The sequence below is a fragment of the Sciurus carolinensis genome, chromosome 14 (genome assembly GCF_902686445.1).
Source record: "Sciurus carolinensis chromosome 14, mSciCar1.2, whole genome shotgun sequence".
NCBI classification, from domain to species: Eukaryota; Metazoa; Chordata; class Mammalia; order Rodentia; family Sciuridae; genus Sciurus; species Sciurus carolinensis.
In genome coordinates, this window is record NC_062226.1 from 36,259,653 (window position 1) to 36,275,049 (window position 15,397).

General features: G+C 42.3%; 1 protein-coding gene across 4 annotated transcripts in view; it reads left to right on the forward strand.

The window, feature by feature from the left end:
- Window positions 1–724: 724 nt before the first annotated feature.
- The window catches only part of Rnf38 (ring finger protein 38), a 119,610-nt gene continuing 104,937 nt past the window's right edge, over window positions 725–15,397 (forward strand). For 2 of the 4 annotated variants that reach the window (XM_047524938.1, XM_047524941.1), the window contains exon 1: window positions 725–1,074. In XM_047524938.1, coding sequence (XP_047380894.1) covers window positions 819–1,074 — 256 coding nt within the window. In that variant the 5' untranslated portion in view covers window positions 725–818. The remainder of the gene's footprint in view (window positions 1,075–15,397) is intronic. The other 2 variants (XM_047524939.1, XM_047524940.1) reach the window with 1 other exon arrangement.

The window sequence follows — 15,397 nt, forward strand, 5'->3', positions numbered from 1 at the left end:
AGCCCACAGACTTCTGCTCAGAATTCAAGATGGGTCTCTGAGAGTCGGGGAAGGCAGCTCATCTCCATCTCTTTAATTTCCGCTTGTGCTAGCCTCTCCGGGTCCGCGGGGACTGATTTATCATCGAAACACAGCCTAAGAAGAGAAGGCAGAGTTTCTTTCCTAAGTGTCTGAAAGGGGAAAACTTTGAGGAAACAGCCGAGAGGGAGATCAGTGGGTGGCTACAGCTCCGGGGAGAGGAAGAAGGAGGCCGAGGCGGCGAAACTCGTGGAACGCGAAGCCAGCGGGCGGGCAGGCAGCAGCTCCCCAGGCCGAGCCCCTGGCACACTCTGAGGAGCAAATCCCCGCGGAAGAGGGAGCCGCGCAGCGCAGCCCTGGAGCTGCCGGGGCCTGGGGAGCTCGAGGCCTGGCCCCTGAGGCCCGCAGCCGCGCCCCGTGGGCGGACCGGGGGCGGGGCAGCCTTTGGAGCAGGGCTCCCCCGGCTAGCGACTGGCCCGCGGCCTCCCAGCATCAGAGAGCGGCGGCGGCTGAGGATACCCCTCGGCGCCGCCCGCCCGCCCCGGGAGCCGCGGCCGAGGGGCCTGGTGCCCATTGGCGGCGCGGCTCGGCGTTCCCGCCCCCTCGACGGCCACGCCCCCTCCGCCGCCGCCGCCGCTTCCCGGCTCCGCCTCCTCCCCCTCGGGAGCCGCCTCCGTCGCCGCCGCCGCCACCACCACCACCACCGCCGCCGCCGCTGCCGCCGCTGCCGGCCGGGGCCCAGCCAGCACCCGCCGCGCCGGAGTCCAGTCGCAGCCGGAGCCGCTGCCTGCGGCCCCGCCATGAGCGGAAGCGCCGCCGCCGCGGTCGCCGCCGCCGCCGCCTCAGCAGCCGCGGCCGCCGCGCACTTCCAGCCTCAGTCGTCGTCTCCCAGGCCGGGCCCCGCCGAGCTCGGGCCCCCGCGCCGCCCGCGCCCCCAGCCGCCGCCGCCGCCCCGGCCCGAGCCCGCCGCCGCCGACCGCCTCAGTCCTCCGGGCCACGGGCCTCTCCGGGCGGGCGCGCAGGGTGGCGGCGCCTGCGGCCGAGCGCCGGGAGCAGGTACGGGGTCCTGGAGCGGGCCGGGCGGGGAGGGGCGTGGGTCGGCTCCGGGGGTGGGGGCCCCAAAGGCGTGTGGTCCAGCAGTCGGGCGCCGTGGAGGGGGAGGAGCGTTGTCCAGCTCAGCTTTGTCCGGCTCCGGAGCCCCTGTGAGCCCTGCGCCTCTGCTGAGCCGACCGACTCACAAAGCGTTTTCCCACCCGGTGGGTGGCCCTCTCCCCCGGGGTGGGCAGGGCAAGACCTCGATAGGTCTCGGCTGAGCGGAGGAGGAAACTGAGGCTTAGAGGGGGAAGTGACTTGCCCAAGGTCACATAGCCAGCGAGAGTCGAAGGGACCCGGGGCCACCTTGGGGCTGGCACGGGCTCGGAGCCGAGGGAGGAGGCCCCCAGCCCCGAGAACAGAGAGAGATTGGTCGGGGAGGAGGGGGCTAGGGCCTGGTCCTTGGCACACCCAGCCACCTACCCACCCACCCCTCTTTGGGCTGGTTTAGGGAAGAGATCTTTTGCGGTGGGACGGAAGAGCGGGGGCTGCTTGGGGAGCCGCAGGGGGCAGAGACTGCTGTGAGGGGTGTGCTCTTGATGAGAGGGCTTTCTTAAGTGAGTCGGGCAGAGCTTCGGAAACTTCTTATCGCGGGGACCGTTTGGTCTCTGCCAGGCCACCTTCCCCACCACTGCACAGACTTAGCCAGTTCAGCTGGAATTAATGGGAGGGAGGCCTGCCCGCTTTTGTGGAGATGCGGGTAAGGTGTCTTTTTCACGAAATGACCTGAGGTGCGTTCATGCCAACCCCAGAAATTGCATGCATGGCCCTGGTAAAGGCATTTACACCGAAGGCCATGAGTTTTTTCCAGGTGGTCTGGACCTACCACACTTGGAGAACTCCCAGAGAAAGAACAGCTATCCCATGCGTGGAGGGGGAAGGAAGCTGGAGGATTAGAATCAGTCACCCTCCCGTCTGGCATGTAATGCATCAGAAATCCGTTTTTATTTGGGGTGTGTGATTAGGTGGGTTGTTTTTACTGTGGGCGTATCTTGGAAAGAGAAGAGAGATGTGCAGTTCTAGAGGAAAGGGGCAGAGAGCAACGCAGTTGCAGGCAATGAAGAGGGTCTCATGAAACCAGAAAATAAAAACTGTGGAATGGGGAAAAAGGAGAGGGTATTCAGTAATTGTGGGGGAAGGGAGATGAAAGGGTTGCTGAAGGGAGGAGGAGGGTGTCTAGTCTAGAGAGAAAGATTAGGGTGTTTCAAAGAGGAAGGCAAAGGTGATGAGTTTGAAAGGAGTCTGCTAGAGGTGGATGGTACCTTACAGGGTTGAGTTTATTGTATTTGTCTGCAGTCAGTTCATTTTCTTTGAGTAAGAACATTCATAATACTTTTATAGAGTCGTTCTAGCTTTAGCACTCCTCACCCCCATCCCACCCCATTCTTGCTCCTGTTCTAAGGATGCAGGCCCCAGAGTGCCCTTACTATTATCTTGGAAATAAGTCTTGTCAAAGGAGGGAAGGGAAAGACTAATTAACCAATGCATTTATTAAGGCCCTTTGTCCAGCATGATTCCTTGTTTAAGTCAGCTGTTTTCTTGGTGTCCTGCACCTCAGCTTTCCAGATGTGGTGGCTCTTGGCTGGGTGCTTTGGGAAGAACTGCTCTGCTTCAGACAAGACAGGTTAGGTTTTTTTCCAAAAAAGCTGTAAGGAACATAGGCTTGACAGAAATTCACATTTGTACAAGAAAATTTACTTTTCAGACTTATAATCAGGGAAATGCAAATTGAAACAACAGTGGGCAAAATTAAATGCTATAAGGTTAAGGGGAAATACTTTTATATACTGCTAGGGGGAATGTAAATGGGTACAACTACCTTGGAGAGTAGTGATGTCTAGTTGAAAGTGGACAGACATACCCATCTACCTAAAATTTCCCTTTCTGGGTATACATCCAAAGAAATCCTTGCACCCTTTTTTAAGAAAATAAATACAAAAGAAGTAAAAGACTGCTCATTCCAGCTTAAATGCCCACCAACAGGCAACATATAAAATTTCAGAACCATACAATTGAATATTATAGCCGTGTGAAAAATAAATTATAGCCAGTGCATTAAAATGATCTTATGAGGCATGTGTCTGTAATCCCAGTCCTACTCAGGATCCCAATCCTCCCAAGCAGGAGGATGACCACTTTGAGACCAGCCTGGCAATTTAGCAAGAGACCATGTCTGAAAAACAAAATGACTGGGGATGTAGCTCAGCAAGTCCCAGAAAAATTTTTACAGAATCTTTCTACTTGTGTAAGATATGAAAACATGTAAAATAATACAGTTTGTGGTTATGCATATATGTAGTAATAGCATAAAAACATGCATGGGAACAGCTAACACAAGTAGTGCTTATCATTGGGTAGAGAGGAGGATAGGATTGAACAAGGGCATGCAGTGGGCTTTAATACCTATAATTTGTGAAACCTCAGGTGATTGCACATTAAGATTTGCTAGTGTTGGGGTGTGGGGTATGAAGATATTAAGTATATTACTCTAAATATTTTTCAGATGTTTGAAATATTTTTCACATGCAGAACATTTTCTTGTTTATAGAACACTGGAGTTTTTGTCCCATAATAATGGAACTCTAGCTACAGACTCCAACTCAGTACAGCTTGTTAGGCATGCAGGCTGGTGATTCTCTTCCACCCTCTTCTGACTTGCTAAACCTAGTTCTGCTGTGGATGACTTTTATTTTGGAACTGCTGATAGGTGTGGAGGATTTCCCAGTCTTTCTAAACTTTCTAGTGGCCCTAGGTCAGCAGTTTCAGCTTTGTCAAAATAAATGCTCTAGCACATTCTGATGTAGTACGTATGTGGAGGGGCTCAGACATCTGATTCTGAGAAAACTCCCCAGTGATTTTTTTTTTTTTTTTGATACTAGGGAGTGAACCACTGATTTACATCCACAGCACTTTATTTTACCTTTTTTTTTTTTCCTTTTGTGGTGTTGGAGATTGAACCCAGGGCCTTGTGCATTTGAGGCAAACTCTCTAGCAACTGAGTTATAATACCCAGTCCTTTATTTTTTATTTTGAGACAGGGTCTCACTATAAGTTTAAGGCCCAAGCTGGGCCTCGAACTTTGCAATCCTCCTGTATCAGTGAGATTATAGGCATGTACTACTATGCGCAATTGCTCCCCAGTAGACTGTTGCCCACTGAAGTTTGAGAAGCACTATTTTAGCTTTGCCCCATCCAGCCCTCCAGGCTCTTCCTCAGGCTGTGTTCTGTTGTTCTTCCTGTGACGGATATGAGTTGGCTCGTGCAGTACTCAGCTCTTTGGTGGAACCTTAAAGAATTATTGGGTTGGATGCCCATACCCTTTTTAATCCATGTTGTCAATTCTTATTTTCAGGCAGGTAACCAGGACTATTTATCAGTATTTATGGACTTATACATGTGTCAGTGGTCTTATAGATAGGATGAGTAAAAAGGGTCTAGAAGGAATATTAACCAGTTTGGAGGAAAGAAATCCAAAAGGTAAACTATGTGATCATGTTTTTTTGTGTGTATGTGTTGGAGATTAAACCTGTGACCATGTACATGGTAAGCATGAACTCTGTCAATCAGCTATACCCTTAGGGCTCTTGTTCCTTCTTAAAAACAAAACAACAACAAAAAAACACCAGTGGGACACCAGGAATGAACCTAGGATCTTGCATGTGCCAGGGAAGTACTCTACCACTACATATCCCAGCTACATACCCCAGCACCACCTCTCTCTTTTTTAAAATTATGGACCCGTCTCGCTATATTGCCTAGTCTGACTTGGAATTTGCAGTCTTCCTGCCTCAGTCTTTCCAGTAACTAGGATTGCAGGCATGCACCATCATGCCTGGCCCTTATGCCTTTTTTAAGAGAAAGGTGGTTCCTCCCTCTGCAGATTGTAGGAATTGTTTTAGTGTTTTAGCTTATGACCTACATTTGACATTCAGCTATTTGAACCAGTGGTTGGAGATTCCAGTCTTTAGGAAATAACTGGTTAACCCTCAAGATGAAAGAGTTTCCTTTCTCCCAGATTTGCTAGTTTTTTTCCTCTGCTAGATTTCTTTTTCTTTTTCTTGTTTCATATCGGGGTACTCTACCATTGAGCTACACCTTCACCATTTTTTATTTTGAGACAGTTCCGCAAAATTATGGAGACTGGTCTTGAACTTGGAATCCTCCTACCTCAGTCTCCCTAGTTGCTGGGGTTATAGCTTTTGTGAGATTTCTTTTTCCTCTAGTTCGTGTTCTAGTCCCCATGTGGTTAGGGATGAATTCATATTAAATGTGAGGTTTTCTGATAAAGAAATTTGCAAAGTGTTTGTTTTATTCATTGTTTTTGTGATGCTGGGAATAGGATGCAGGGCCTCACGTGCCAGGCAAGCAAGTGCTCTACCACTGAGGCACATCCCCATCTCTGAAGTGCCTGTTTATGTTGATGATCTTTCTGTAAACTCACTTTAGAGGTACAACGTTGTTCCAGGTGCACTTTTTGTAGCGGGGCTGCTGTGTAGGAATGTAGATTGCTTCCAGCACAAGGACACCTGTTTTGGGCTACAAGTGAGGGTAGAGATCTGTTACCAAGATGAGCATCTGGTATGGAACTGTGTGTCCTCAGAAAGTGTGGCTTTATCTCATTCACACAAGGTGCCTTATGAATAGTGCTGCCCACCTGCTTTGGGACTCAAGGTCTAGCTATAATTAACTGGGTCATCCATATTTGTCCATATTTGAGGGCTGAGTTGGTGCTGGACTTGAGGCACCAAAAGAGTTCTTCATGTAAACTTTTCATGGGAAAGAACCCCAACCCTGGCTTTACATCATCATTCTCAGGCGAATTGCCCTGGATTTGATGATCCCTATTATTTATGGAAATATGGAATAAGAGAAACCATTTAAAATACAGAAGTATCAGGTAAGTGAAGGAGAAAAAGTAGCTATGTGCCTCATTTGCTCTGATATCCTGACATTACTTTGAGAGGGAAATATAATGTTATTTTTCTCTTCTGATTTCTCCCTGCACCAGCATTCGTGAATTTCTGAAGACCTGAGGCTTTTTAGCCATTTTGGAAAATATTTATCCATTTGTATTTTCCATTAAGTGGTTGTTTATGCTTCTTGCTCTTTCATTTTTTTTCTTGGAGAGGAGGGAGGAGTATGAACCAAGGACAAGACTGGACTTCCTACTGTTTTTGCAAATAATGGCGGAGTGTTTTCCAGGATAGTTGTCATGGAAGAGTGATATTCTAGGGGCTCAAGGGAGGTACAGGTTTCTCTTTTTATTATTTTAAACATGATCAAGCGTGTTAGAGAATTCCATTGTGCTTTTGCTACTGTCTTTAAGGAAATTTTAAGAGAAATTTTATATAAATAAAATTTAATGTTTAACAAAAATGACCTTACGTTTACACAAGGAGAATAAATAGATCTTACCTATAGGTCTTAACCAAAGTGGTTTCAGTTTTTCCCCTCCTCTTCTTAAATGGATATTGGTGCTATTCTAAAGTTAACCAAAGTGATATTGGACAGGTGGAGAATGATGGTATTATACTAGGGTTTATCATTTGTTTTCTTCATGGTATTAAAAGCTATCACTGCATTTTCTGCTTTCATGGTAAATAGATATGTAGAAATAGGGGAGTGAGAGATTACAAGTTTTGTTGTAATACCCATTTGATCTCTTTTCCTTTTAAAAAAAATATATATTTTTTTTAGTTGTCAGTCAATCTTTTACTTATTTATATGTGGTGCTGAGTGTCAAACCCAGGGCTTCACACATGCCAGGCAAGTGCTCTACCACTGAACCACAGCTCCAGCCCATCATTTGTTCTTTGAAAGAAAAATGGAGGAAAGAAGTGGTAAGGGGAAGAAGTATATGCAGGGTATATGTAGGGCATTCTGTGGTGCTTTTGGGACATAACTTGAGTTGAAAAGTTGGCTATTCTGCTTTAGCACCTTTGATTTCAGTGTTTGTAGATGGTGCTTACTGAACTTCTGTTGAAACCCATTTTATTGTCACAGAATTAAAAATTGGGCTGTTTCTCAGACTAAACTGCAGTAGGGTAAGCTGAAAGAAAAATCAAGTATTCATTTCATAATTACTTTTGCAAATACAGTACTTGGGTTCATAATAAAAAGTATTTTTCATTTGGGCTATTTTATTTAAAAATAAGTTCTGAATGAATCTGTCTTCCTATATAGATTTTTTTTGTTGCCACCTTAATACATATTTGAGCATCTACTGGGTGCCAGTAATGCTAATATTAATCACCGATTCACTGCAGTGATACATTCATTATCAGAAACCTCACTATACTGAGGAGAGCACAGAGGGTGCACTTCAGGACAGCTGTTGCTTGCTTTTCTCCCTTATTTCTTGCTTTCTTCTGCTCCCTGGCCTTCTGGGCTTGTGGTGATTGTGTCCATCTGTCAGGACAGCCTCCACCCCTACCCCCATGGGAAGGGGTGCGGAGGCTGAGAGAACCCTTACTGATCAGCCTCTAGAGAAAAAACCCACAAGCAATATTGAAGCAGAAATGAGGGCCACCATAGCAGATCCAACTCCTCTTCCTCTGTTGCTGCCACCCACCCTCTGCTATGGAGCCTGGAAAGCATCCCTCCATTGCCCATCATACAAAGAGGCTTTGTGCTCTGAGGATGTTCTAATAGGCGGAATCACTGTAATTATAATTCCCTAAGCACAACCAAGTAATGGGGGCAGGCAGGGTAAAGATGGTATCCAAGTACTTGTTGGTAGGGAAAAGTCAGGCAGGGATTAAAAATCATCTGGAGATAGTATCCAAAAGTGAATAATGGAGCATCGTTGGTGATGCTGACAGGAACATGTTTAAGTGAGTACATTTAAGAGTTTTCTGCTATTGGCAGGATCATTAAGGTTTAAAAAAAAAAAAAAAGCACGAGATTGAGCATGAAACTCACCCCTCTTGTCTGAAATTGTAACTGAAAAGTACTTTAGAAGAAGGTATATAGAAATCTGGGTCTACTTTGCTTTATGTTTGTGTTGTCAAAGTGATTGATTGAGTTCTGAGTTCTAAAAAGCCAAATATATAAACTTGCTTACTCTCTAGGGCATACTGCTGGTATTTTTTTTTTTTTTTTTTCTTTTTTCTTTTTAAGTAAGTAATAACTGACGTTTTGGGGAGGTTGATTTTTTTTTTTTTTTTTTTCCCCCCTGCTGCCACCAGGGGGGGAAGAGTCAATCTGGAATATGTGCTTAATAAACTTTTTTTTTTTCCTGGTACTTGTGTTTGAGCTCAGAGCCTGTATATACACTCTACCACTGAAATACATTCCCAGCCCCTTTTATTTTATTTTGATTCAGTTTCTTGCTAAATTGCTCAGGCTGGCCTGGAACTTGAGATCCTCCTGCTATAGTATCCTGAGTAGCTAGTATTATAGGCATGTGCCACTACACCTGGCTGCAATAAACTATATCTTTGCGTATGCTAGGTGAGTGCTCTCCAAGAGGAGCCACCGCTTCAGCTATAAACTATATCTATTATTCTGTCATGATGTGCTTCTAAGCTCTCTTGCCAATCTTTGAGTGAAAACTTTAAAAAAAAAATTAACCATTACTTTATTACTTGTTACTAGTATCTCAAAGTGCTTTAAAAAAGTATACCATATAGTTTCTTGCAGAGGTGATCTTTAGATTTAGGATAGTGGACCCCAGAAGTGTTTATTCAGGATGAGGGAAAAGGACCCTCTTTGTTGCCATAATTTGTACTGATATCTGTAGAGTACAGATAGATAGTCTGTACCCCATGGAAACATAGCTACTGTAAACTGACCCTTTCTTCTAATTCCTTGGAGTCCAATAAGGAATTGGACCTTATTCTTATTGTCTAGCATGATTTTGTCCTGGTTTGAGCAAATCTACCTTAAATTTATCTTCACATAAGACTTCTGGGTAGCCCATTAAAAAGATCTTGGATAGATAATCCTTCGAAAAGACCGTTACAATTTTTTTTTGTGTATGGGTGTTGCTGGGGTTTGAACCCAGGGCCTTGTGTGTGCAAGGCACACACTTTACCAACTGAACTATATCCCCCATCCCCTGTACCAATTTGCTGACTACATTTTATGAGGTTTTTTTTTTTTTTTCCTCCCCTGTACTGGGGATTGAACACATCTGAGCCCTTTGTTCTTTTTAAAAATTTTTTATTTTGAGACTGGGTCTTACTAAGTTGCCTAGGGCTTCCCTATATTGCTGAGACTGGCTTCAGACTTTTGATTCTCCTGCCTCATCCTCCTGAGTTGCTTTGATTACAGGTGTGTGCCCCTATGCCTGGCACTAAAATTTATAAGATTTAATAAGGATCTATTTTATCTGCTTTTAGTGAAAAAAGTTCTTTTTTTTTGGTTTCAAAGTATTTTATTATGCTAATAATAAGGTGAAATTCTTAATTATATGCCAGCCATATAAAATTATATTTGATAAAATTATTTCTTTATTACAACTAACTTTTAATTTTCCAGGATTGTTTACTAATAAACTATATAGTTAAATAAAGATATTTTCTGTGGTGAGATAAGACCATTCACATTACTATTATCATTACTTTTTTTTTAGTTGTAAATAGACACAATACCTTCTTATGTATTTATTTTTATGTGGTGCTGAAGATTGAACCCAGTGCCTCACACATGCAAGGCAAGTGCTCTACCACTGAGCCGCAGCCCCAGCCCATCATCATTACTTTTTTTTTGTTCTGGTTCTATTTATTTTTTATTTGTTCCTACTAGTTATACATGACAGTTGAATGTATTTTGACATATTATACATATATGGAGTATGATTTCTCATTCTCTGGTTGTACAGGATGTAGAATTACATTGGTTGTATAATCACATGTGCAAGAAAGTCTTTTTTAGTCTATTTTGGTCAATTATATTGATCAGCAGTAACTTGTATTTTATTTCAATTGAAAATTATAATCTGGGCTACTTTATTCATTTCATTTATATTTATTTTGGGAATTAACTCTTGACAATGCAAATCAAAATTGCATTAATAGTACTGATAACCTTGATAATTAACCTTACTTACTAAGGCACAGACAGAATCAGACCAAAAATTCATGTGTTTTCTAAGTAAAATTCATATTTTTTTGGTTTTGTCTTCAAGATCAACATAATTGGGTCTTCATTACTCCAGTCTACTATTCTTCCTCAAAAATGATAGACACCTTGTTGCTTATCAACCTCTGTTCCTCTGTTATTACACTGACTTGGAGTGCATATCCTCTTTCAGTTGCTCTTCCATATTCTACTTATTCTTAAATATCTAGTGGCTAGTTATTGTGTGCTTATTACATGTGAAATTCTCTTCTAAGTGTTTTATATGAATTAATTCATTTAACCCTTACTATAGTCCTCTAAAGTTGACACTATATACTTGCTGTACAAATGAAGAAACTAGAGCACAAAGAAGTTAAATATCTTGATAGAGATGCTGTAGATATTAAAGTATTATCTGGGATATTGACCCACACAATTTAGTTCCAGGCTCGAATAAAGTCATCATACTTTATTGCCTATCACTATGGATAGACTCAACAAACTAAGCAATTTTGGTAATAGAAGACTGAACATGAATATAAGTGATCACTAGTTTATCCATGAAGAGAATTGGCAGCCTTTAGTTTACCTTTGCCCTTACTGAGAAATATTCTTAGTTACTATGTTAGGACTTTTAAATTGCTTTTTTTTTTTTTTGTCATTCGTCATGTTTTCAAATCAGGAGTAGGAATATACCTACAATGGAATGGGTTCACTTTAAATTAGGCATATACATATACAAATTGCTTCTTAGAAAATCTCCCATTTTCTGTGATTCTGAGATTTTTTTTTTTTAAGTATCAGGGATTGAACCTAGGGGCACTTAACCACTGAGCCGCATGCCCAGCCCTTTTTTGTATTTATTTAAAGACAGGGTATCCCTAAATTGCTGAGACTGGCTTTGAACTCTCAATCCTGCCTCAACCTCCTGAACTGAGCTGCTGGGATTATAGGTGTGCACCATCACACCTGGCTGATTCTAAGATCTTAAATGTGTACTTTTTTGGGCACTCGAGCAGGTACAAAACTTGTCAAGGAAAAATGTGGCACTGCTTGGAGGAACTTCTGAATCCTGTATTTTTGTGCATATGGGTACCCTGACTGTCCCCCAAATCAGCTTAAGAATGGGTGTTTTTTTTTTTTTTTTTAAAAGCCTTACTTTTCATAATAAACTTTTTTCACAAGCTAAAATATAAACATATCTCTTTGTTTAGTAGAATGAATATGAATATTCCAGGTATTAGTTGGAGAACCTAGTATTGTGTCGATACTGTCTGAAACTGGATAATTTGAGGAAGATAATCTAACATAGTGATTCCCAAATGTTCTGCCTCAAAATTAGTGGGAATCTTTGTTCATTCTCTGTCATAAGGTTGGTCATGGGGTGGCCTAAAGTTGGAATCTGACATTATGTAAATTTTCTCATAAGCAATTTTAAATAGAAAAATGGAATTCTAAGGTTCAAACCAGGTACAGTACTTATAGGCTTTTGGAATGTGTCCTGTTTTTGAGTTGAGAACTTGCCAACTCAGTCCTTTTTCTCCTCCTCTGCCAGATTTTGTGTGGCTAAGGATGGAACCCAGCGCTTCCTGCATGCTAGGCAGGTGCTCTACCACTGACTTACACTCCTAACCCTCTTACTTTGCTTATTGATACTTAGAAAGAACAAATGAACTTTTTGTCTCTCAGTATTACTGAACAGTATGGAATTAATTCATGGGAGAAACACATTTCTATACAAATCAGTAAAAACTAATCCAGACAGTTGAGGAGTTTTCATGTACTTGCTCGTTTATTTTTATTCTTATTTTTATTTTTTATTTTTTGTGGTGCTGGGGTTGAACCCAGGGCCTTGTGCATGCCATGCAAGCATTCTACCACCTGAGCTGTATTTACCCAGCCTTGCTGTTTTATCAATGCTAATCTTAACCTCAGAATAGAGTTTAATGTTTGGGGCTCTTAAGGAAAATGATGTTGACTGTCTTTGCTTACAGCAAGAATATGAGTCAGGAATTCTGTGTGTTGTCATGTGTGTTACTGGGGACTGAATTTAGGGCCTTGCACATGCTCTGCAAGTGCCTCCCACTGAGATAAAACCCTCCTGGCAACCCTTAAAAATTTTTTTTTGAGTTGGGGTCTTGCTAAGCTGCCCAGGCTAGGCTTGAACTATTGAGCCTCCAGAATTGATGGGATTATAGGTGTGCTCTACCAGACATGGCCTGAATCCAGTATTTTTGTGGCCTTATTATCCAAGGTTTTTTTCTTTTTCCTTTTCTGTACTGGATCCAAGGTCTTGCACATGCTAGGCAAGAAGAGTTCCATTACTGAGCCATATCCCCAACCCCAGTGTTTCCTATCAAAATTGTGCATAAACAGGGTGCAGTGGCCCATGCCTGTAATCCCAGTGATTTGGGAGGCTGAGACAGGAGGATTACACGTTCCAGGCCAGTGTGGGAAATTTGATATCCTGTCTCAAAATACAAAGGGTTGGGGTTGTAGCTCAATGGTAAAGCACCCCTGGGTTCCACTTCCAGTACTGCAAAAACAAAACCAAATATAGAAAACAACAACGCCCCACAACACCAAACTCTACATACATTGTCAGGAACAGTTAGAAATTAGTGCTGTTCTGTGGTGATATTTTAAAACTTTAAGCTATCGCTATGTGATGTGGTTGTAGTTTTTTTTTTTTTTTTTTTTTTTTTTTTTTTTTGCAGGGGGAGGGTCCTGGGTATTATAACCCAGGACTGCTCTAGCCTTGAACCACATACCCAGACCTTTTTATTTCTACTTTTATTTTAATTTTGAAACAGGGTCTCACTGAGTTGCTGAGGTCGGTCTCAAATTTGGGGTCTTTCTGCCTCAGCCTCCTTTCAGGGTTATAGTCATGTGTTACCATGCCTGGCCATTGTTTTTTTTTTTTTTTTTTTTTTTTTTTTGTCTTTTTTTTTCCTTTTTAGTTACTAAAGATCTCAAACTCAGGACCTTGCACATGTTAGGCCAGCAGTCTTGTCACTGATCTACATCCTCTGCCCCTTTTCATTTTTTATTTGGAGACAGGGTATTGCTAAGTTATAGAGGCTGGCCCCGAATTTATAATCTTCCTGCCTCAACTTCCTGAGTAGCTGGGATTACAGGCATGTACCATCATGTCTGGCAGAATTTGACTCTAGATATTTTGAATCTCACTGTTGGTGAACAAAATAATTTACAAAATGAATTCTGAGTTGACAGAAGTGATTTTTTTTCTCTTGGTACTGGGAATTGGGGATTGAACTCAGGGACACTTGACCACCATACTACATCCCTATCCCTTTTTATGTTATTTATTATTATTATTTAAAAATATTTCTTAGTTGTCAATGGATCTTTTGAATTAATTAAATTTAATTTATATGCAGTGCTGAGGTTCAAACCCAGGGCCTCACACATGCCAGACAAGTGCCTCTACCACTGAACCATTATTCCAGCCCCCCTTTTTATTTTGAGTCAGGGTCTCATTAAGTTGTTCAGACTGGCCTTGGAGGATCTTCCTGCATCCGTTTCCCAAGTTGCTGAAATTCCAGGTGTGTGCCACCACACCCAGACAGAAGTGATTTTAACAGACAATTTTGGAGCTATGTTGGAGAAATTTTAAAAGGTGTGGAGTGTAGGGTAAAATGAAACTAGTATTATACTGAAATCTTTTTATAGCACTTTCGAAATATAAATATGTTTCTTTTTGAAATACAAGTTATTTGGTAGAGTAGTTAACGTTATTTTCCTGATGCCATGTGATTAAAAACTCAAGGCCAAGTTTATTTGAAGGCTTAATTAAACCTCTTTGTTTCTACAGGAAGTTATCAGATTGAAAGGGGGCTTTAGAAATTTTGATTCTAAGATTGCTTTATGAAGGGAGAGGCAAGTCAAATTGGCTATGGGCCCCACAAAATTGACCATGCTCCTTCCTGGGTCTAGGAAGCTGAGAGGGGGACTATTGTAATGGGGCAGGACAGAAGCCTGGTAGGAGCCAGAAGTGAAACTGGAAGTGCCTTAAAAAAGGCAGATTGTTGTGTGATAAGGTTAAATCAGGCAGAATTGAGCAGTGAGACTGTACAAATGTTTGTTTCTTTTTTGTGGTAGTAGGACTCAAACCCAGGGGCACTTCATCCCCAGCCCTTTAAGTTTTCTTTCTTTCTTTTCTTTTTTTCTTTTGAAACAGAGTCTCACTAAGTTGATGAGGCTGGGCTTGAATTTGTGATTCTTCTGTCTCAAACTCCCGAGAATCTGGGATTACAGACATGCACTACTTGTATAGATGTGTATGTAGTTCACCTGTAGTTTTCCTGAGGTTCATTGTGACTGCAGTAATACAGAATGGAGGAAAATAAGAGAGGCAAAGGGATCATGCAGGCAGGGGCTTCAGGATGCAGGTTTTGAAATAAAATCTATGAGCTTTCCAGGGAGATAGCAGGAAATTAAAGGTGGAATGCTGGGGATATTTCTCCAGCCCACTAAACTATATGGAGGTGAGGACATGAAAGTGGGGAGTAGGTAACACTTATATATGTTGGTAAAACTGTTCAGTTTAGAACAGAGAAAGTGTATCCCCATGGTTTAAGATGATGGATTCCAGCAGGTGCATGCGTGAAATCCCAGCTACTCTTTGGGACTGAGGCAGGAAGATTTTAAATTCAAGGCCAGTTTGGACAATCTAGCAAGAGACCCTGTCCCAAAATAAAAAACAAAAACTCTGGTAATTTAAATTAGTGGTAGAGTGCTTGCCTAAGCATGCTGGAGGTCCTAGGTTTGACCCCAGTACTTAAAAAAAAAAAAAAAAAAAAAAAAAAAGATTCCCACTGTAACATTAACAATCAGAGATTAACTAATCTTGTTAATTTTATTATGCCTGGAGTTAAAATTCTCTTAAAAATAACTTATGATATAACATTGTCACCCAAGAAGAATAAATTTCCAAGGTGATTTAATGGTGGTTATGTGCTGTCTGTCACGCACAAGGATGACACTGCTAACATGCTCTAACTAGGGCATGAAGAGCTGATGTTTTTCCCACAGGACTGATAGTGATACATTTATATTCATAGAGATTTAAAACCACTGCTTTCTTCTGACTTCCTCCTTGTCTCATCCCCAGAAGTCACTCATAGACACTGTGTACATGGGTACAGGGTAATAAGGATTGGGATTATGATTTATGGTTCTGAGGTAGACCTGTGTTTCTCAC